We start from the raw sequence: 6860 nt of genomic DNA, 5'->3' as shown, positions 1-6860 counted from the left end.
CTTTGTGGTTACCTTAATATTTACCCTTATTTTTCTAAGTTTATGCCAGTCTTTTATTTCTTTGTATTGCCTTGTCTTCCTTTCCGTATGAAAAATCTATGTCTACATTTTTTAAGTCCCTCTTTTTTGTTTTAATGTTGTCATCTTTTACATATTGACATCTGTTTGCCTATTTTCAGTGTTTTAGCTATGATTTGCTTTTGTGTCTTCCCTATCTGGGTTGATATCTGGTTGCTCTGTCCTGTGTTCTAGTCTTGGGTTGTTATCTGATGTTACTGATTTTCTAACTGAAGGACTCCCTTTAGTATTTCTTGTAATTTTGGTTTGGTTTTTGCAAATTCCCTAAACTTCTTTTTATCTGGAAATGCCCTAATTTTGCCATCATGTTTGAGAGACAGTTTTGCTTGATATATATTTCTTGGCTGGCAGTTTTTTTCCTTGAAGGCTTTATATATGACATCCCATTGCCTTCTTGCCTGCATGATTTCTGCTGAGTAGTCCGAGCTTATTCTTACTGACTCTCCTTTGTAGATGACTTTTTGTTTATCCCTAGCTGCTCTTAAAATTATCTCTTTACTTTTGGTTTTGGCAAGTTTGATAATAATATGTCTTGGTGACTTTCTTTTGGGATCTACCTTATGTGGGGTTCAATGAGCATCTTGGATAGACATCTTGTCATCTTCATGATATCAGGGAAGTTTTCTGCCAACAAATCTTCAACAATTCTCTCTGTATTTTCTGTTATCCCCCCCATTCTGGTACTCTAATCACTTGTAGGTTATTCCTCTTGATAGAGTTCCACATAATTCTTAGGGTTTCTTCATTTTTTAAAATCCTTTTATCTGATTTTTCCTCAAATACGTTGGTGTTGAGTGCTTTATCTTCAATCTCACTAATTCTGATTTCCATTGCTTCAATTCTGCTCCTATGACTTTCTGTTGAGTTGTCTAATTCTGAAATTTTATTGTTAATCTTCTGGATTTCTGACTGCTGTCTCTCTGTGGTTTCTTGCAGCCTATTAGGTTGTCATTATGCTCTTCTCTAATCTTTTTAATTTCCTCTATTGCGTGTTTTGTGTTTTGCTTAATTTCCTTCCTAATTTCTGGAAGAGTTCTGTATATTAATCTTTTGTATTCTGCTTCTGGTAATTCCAAGAAATTTTCCTCCTTTGGAAAATTTCTAGATTCTTTATTTTGAGAGCCTACTGAAGCCATCATGGATTGACTCTTTATGTGATTTGATATTGACTGTTGTCTCCAAGACATCAATAAGTGATTATATTTATTTATTTTATGTTTGCTTATTGTGTCCTAGCTTCTTGTTTTGGTTTGATATGCCCAAATAGGCTGCTCGTATGAGCTAGTTTGATTATGGGCACCTTTTAAGCTCAGATGTTGTGTCACTGGGTGGTTAGATCAGTTATTAGGTATGTGAGCTCAGGAGTCTGCCCACTCCTCCTGTATGGATTCAGCTCAGGTGCCCAGATATATAGCCACCAAGTGTGTGGAGTAGGCTCTCACTTGTAGTCCTAGACAGGTATGGGTGATTGGTTTAGGCACAGGCATCTGTCTGCAGCAGGGGGACACACTCTGAGCAAGGCAGGGGGCTGACGGCCGCCCCTGAGTGTCCAGGAGGAAGGCGTGTCCCTGTTCCCTAGAGCACATAGGTGGGTGGGTTTTGTAGCTGGATATGGGCAGCTAATGCTGTTGGCTGTAAGGACTGGGAGGCACCTCTTATTCATGGGCCCCTATTGTAGGTAGCTAGGTAGCGTGTGTGGAGCCACCATTCTCAGGCCCCTGATGTGGGTAGGTGAAGACCCTGCTTAATGGGCAGAGCAGTGTCAAATGTCAAGAACCTGCCCCTTCACAGCTGAAACAGCTGAAGTTAGAGTTCTCATATATACCCTGTTGTACTGTGGTAATGAGGGCCTATGCTGTTGAGACGGGCCCACACAAGCCATGCAGGGGGAGAGGTACTCAAAGTCCATGTATCCGTTATGCCAAAGGAGCTGTGCCTACCCTGGGTTCCTGGCTTAGGGGAGCCAGCAGTTTATTTTTTCCCGTTTGTTAATTTGTTCACTCTCCAAGGCCGAGAGAATGGCTCCTGGCGTGTGACAGATCCTACTGCTGGCCCAGGGGACTCGGCAATTGCTGAAGCCAGTCTGGGACCCAGTGCAGAGCAGGGAGTGGGGAGGTAAATGGGAGAGAGGTTTTTCCCTAAGGGGGGTGTTTTTGATCTGTGTGGTAAACCATATGTAAGTACTTATCTTTGGTCGATGACGGCTGCTTCTCACTGGTTCTGGGTGGCCGAGAAGACTCTCAGTGGCTGGGTCTCTCCTGGTGTGGAATAAGCCTCCCAAGCACGGCTGGTTGCCTGTCTTACAGCTCACCCCCGAGCTGATCAGGCCTGAAGGGCTCAGGCTCTTGCCAGGTCAGGTCTGGCAACTCCTCGCTGCTTCCAAACCGTCTCTCCCTTCCCCTGCCACTCAGTCTGGTTCCTCAACTCTGCCTTTGATGTTCAGGGCTCCCAGATTGCCATATATGATTGAATCACTTGTTTTTTCAGGTCTTTGTTGTAAGATGGTCCACCAGAAGCGTCTGACTACTCAGCCATCTTGGCCCCGCCTCTCTGCTTCATTTCTTGATATATTATTTTACTACCATCAATATATTCTTGGAGTAATTTGATTATAATTAGATTATTGCATAGTTAGGTATTTTACTAAATAAATACTCTAATGTTAGGTACAATGCTTATTAGATAAGCCTTTTGGAAAATCCTTTTTGACATAGTTGGGAAAAATTATTATTTTCATTTGTATAAGATTTTAGAAGATGATTTTTATCTTATGAATGAAACATAAATTCATAACTTAAATAAAATAGATGTTTAGATGTTTAAATAAAATAAATGTCCATATGATTTTGTACTTCTCTTTCTATACGGGTATAACTTAACTTCTGATGTCTTTCCAGAATTTACACAACTCTGTGTTGTGAAATGGTTTAGATTTGGCAAAGATGAAAATATGAAGAAGGAGGGAATTACCTGGAAAAATGATATGGACATATAGTTAAATGTGTCACTTAAAATATTTCTAAAGATTTGAGATTTCACAGTTAAGTAATAGATTAAGGAAAATACAGAGTAGAGAATATGAATCGTGCCTTTTCAAAAAAAAAATCGCTGATGGCAGTACTTAAAATACAGATGACTGAATCATACCCTAATTCTACCAAGTTAGACTTTCTGGCACGGGGCTCCAGGATTCATGTTTTTTAAAAAAGCACCATAGCAGATTCTTTCATGCATCCAGGCTTGATAACCAGATACAGTGATCTCCAAATGAAAATGCATGAAATAACTTTTTTCCAAAGTACTGAAAATTCACAAAGATTTTTTTAAAAATGCTTTTTTGCTAGTAGCTAATGAATATGTCGAAGGAGCCCTGTGGATGCAGTGGTTAAAATGATCAGCTGCTAACCAAAATGTCAGCAGTTCAAATTCACCAGCCGCTTCTCAGGAGAAAGATGTGACAGTTGGCTCCCATAAATATTACAGCCTTGGAAATCCTATGGGGCAGTTCTACTCTGTCCTATAGAGTCCCTATGAGTTGGAATTGACTCAAAGGCAATGGGTTTTGTTTTGTTTTTTAATGACTATGTCGTGAGTTGGAATTAACTTGAGGGCAATTAACAACAATGCATATGTAGAGTTTGCTATTTGTGAGAGATGCTTCTATACAGTCTGTTCATGTTGAGGCTGAATAAGACCTTAGCATTAATGCTATGCTTACCTAATATTTTTTATATGCTTTTAAATGATGTAGATTCTTCTTGGAAATGGTTAGAAAGAAGAGCGACTTGCGGAGGATTTGACAACCAATAATTAGAGTAGTGTAAGGTACTTCACTAGAGGGCCGGCCAGTTGAGGAGTCCTGTTGCTGCGAATCTGTCAGCTTTAAGAAGCCAAGCTGGGTGACTGCCTGGTGCAAGTAGTTTCTTGTTTCCATCAAGTCTAAAGTGGTGTGTGCTGTTTTTGTCACTGTGGAATTATGGTAAATTCATGAATTAATGAATAATTCAGAATCAACGTTGCATGGCTTCTGTTCTTCCTCCTATTAGAACAGAATGTCCTTGGCTTCAGAATCTCTAAGTGTTTCTTGGAATACTGATATGAAGAATGAGCTGATCTCAAAACCCCAGGAGAACTTTTCTCACCTTAAGAAAATGTTGCGGTGTGTTAAGTGTTATTTTGTTATGAGTGACACAGACTTGTATAATATTGGGTGCCTAAGATAACTGAATGCTTTTCGTTTTCCTGAGTGTTCTCTGACATTTGTCTACATCATTCATTCATTAAGAGAAAAAAGGAAACAATTGTGGTGAATGTTGGTTTCCCATGAAAAAAAAATCTGGATATGGATTTCTGTTGTTCATCCTCTGTTCTTTACTTTTTTCTAAATTATTTTTAAATATGTGCCTCTTCATTTTCTTCTAGCATATTTTAATGAAAAGGTGATAACTGTTTCTCGATCTTGCCTTCAAGACCTGCATACGTGTTTAGTGTAGTAGCTGGATGTGTGGACTCTGGAGCCAGACTGGATTTGAATTCTGGCCCTGCTAAACTACCATCTGTGGAGTCCTGGGCAGGTTACTGCGACTCCCTGGGCCTCAGTTTCCTCATCAGTAAAATGGGGGTAATAATAGAGTTCTGAGAATTAGATCACTGAATACATAAGCGTGTTTATAGTAAGATCTGGTACATCTTAAGTGCAGTAAAACATTAGATTTTATTATTAGTATTATTATTAATTGATATTAAAAAAAAAAAACACTTTTGTCCCCAGATGGCCATTTTCCTGGTGTGCTACTAAGTTAATTAGTGCACTATTCTGTGAACTAACAGGGTTTTCTTAAAAAACGCTCACCTCGAGAAGCTGAGGTTCTCCGTCAGCTGTACACCAAGTCTTTCCCAGACCTATATCACTTCAGTGTTCAGAACTTGGAATACAAGATGGAGATGCTTGAAGCCTTTGTAATCACGCAGAGCATTAATATGCTTCAAGGCCTGATCCCTCTGAAGGTAAATTAGTCAAGTCTTAAGAAGTTTCTCTCTTCTTAGCTGAGCCATACTGTGCAGAGAGTACAGTACTTGAAATTTGATTTTGTTGCAACTGTGTCGAAAGGGGGTGATGTATAAACGTAGACCAGATATTTTTCGTGCTTTTTCCCATTTCTATTTTTCACAAGGAGTCCCTGGGTGGTGCAAATGGTGAAGCCTTGGACTACTTACCCAAAGGTTGGCAGTTCAAACCAGAAGTGCCTTGGAAGTAAGGCCTGGCGATCTGCTTCTGAAAGGTCACAGCCTTGAAAACTCTATGGAGCACAGCTCTACTCTGACACACATGGGGTCACCATGAGTTAGAATCAACTCAATGGCAACTAACACCAACAACAAATTTATTTTTAAAACTAGCTTGGTATTCTTCAAGATTAGTTCCTCACTTCTTCCCCAGCTTCAGTTGTCCTTTCCTTAGTTCTTCTTTTGGGGAAAACTGTTGTTCCTTTTACATGCCCACTATTTTCATTGAAACCTCAATGTGAAGTTTTGGTTTGAGAGTCAAGTAACTAAAACATAAACATTTCTGGGATCCTCAGGAACAAGGTGGGGAGGTCACATCCGAGCACCTGGGGCGACTGTACGTCTTCTCCCTCATGTGGAGCATCGGGGCAATGCTGGAACTGGATGGCCGGCGCAGGGTGGAGCACTGGCTGCGTTCCCAGGAATTGCTGACCTTGGACCTGCCAACACTGGCCGGCACGGAAGACACCATGTTTGACTATTACGTGACATCGGATGGTAAGATGCACGCTTGTATTCGTATTCAAAAGCTGGGGACAGTTTTTTTCCAAACGGCTAATATTTACACAAAACATTTTATTCTAAACAGATTATTAAAACCCTTGGCTGTAAAGCTAAAATGGAAATTTCCATATATAAAGACAGCTAATGTTAATCGACAGATTCTTTCCTTTTATAAAAAATTTATTTGGATTGTGTGCCAGCTGCACATTTTCCCTTTGTTAAATGTCTTTGTAAGGAGCCCTGGTGGCGCAGTGGTTAAGCACTCGGCTGTTAACCGAAAAGTTGGCGATTTGAACCCTGCCAGCGCCTGTGAAAGGGGAAAGACCTGGCAATCAGCTCCTATAAAGACTACAGCCTAGAAAACCCTATGGGACAGTTCTACTCTGTCACATGGGGTCCTTATGAGTTGAAAATTGACTCAATGGCTCCTAACAACACAGTAACAAATGTCTTTGTGGATTGACCTTTTTATTTATTTTTTTATTGTACTTCAGGTGAAGGCTTACAGAACAAATAGTTTCTCATGAAATAGTAGTACACATATTGTTTTATGACATTGGTTAACAACCCCACAACAACCCTCTAACTTCTCAACCTTTGTTTTTGGTGAAAATACACGTAGCCAAAGATACATCATTTCAAAAATTTCTACATGCACAGTTCAGTGACATTGACTACGCTCTTCCAATTGTGCTGTTATTCTCACTTAAGAAGAAGGCTTATAGAACAAAATAGTTTCTCATTTAACAGTTACTACAAATGTTGCCCTGTGACAATGGTTAACAATCTCACAAAACATCAACAATATCCTTACCCAACCTTGGGTTCCCTATCACCAGCTTCCTTGTCGCCTTCTGCCTTCTGGCCCTTGTCACTGGACTGCTGTACCTTATTAGTCTCATTTGGTTTTACGGGGCTGTCCACTCCCAGGCTGAACGGTGAACCTTGGGGATAACTTCACCACTGAGCTAAAAGGGTGTCTGGGGGCCATA

At 40.2% G+C, this 6860-nt stretch overlaps 1 protein-coding gene across 1 annotated transcript in view; it reads left to right on the top strand.

Annotated features, from left to right (window-relative positions):
- The window catches only part of DNAH5 (dynein axonemal heavy chain 5), a 251935-nt gene that overhangs the window by 118743 nt on the left and 126332 nt on the right, over positions 1-6860 (top strand). The window contains exons 44-45 of the mRNA XM_012557737.1: positions 4909-5085; positions 5661-5862. Coding sequence (XP_012413191.1) covers positions 4909-5085; positions 5661-5862 — 379 coding nt within the window. The remainder of the gene's footprint in view (positions 1-4908; positions 5086-5660; positions 5863-6860) is intronic.

The sequence above is a fragment of the Trichechus manatus genome, unplaced genomic scaffold, assembly GCF_000243295.1.
Source record: "Trichechus manatus latirostris isolate Lorelei unplaced genomic scaffold, TriManLat1.0 scaffold00116, whole genome shotgun sequence".
Taxonomy (NCBI): domain Eukaryota; kingdom Metazoa; phylum Chordata; class Mammalia; order Sirenia; family Trichechidae; genus Trichechus; species Trichechus manatus.
Note: the sequence above shows the minus strand (reverse complement) of the source record. Positions and strands in the feature narration are given on the sequence as shown.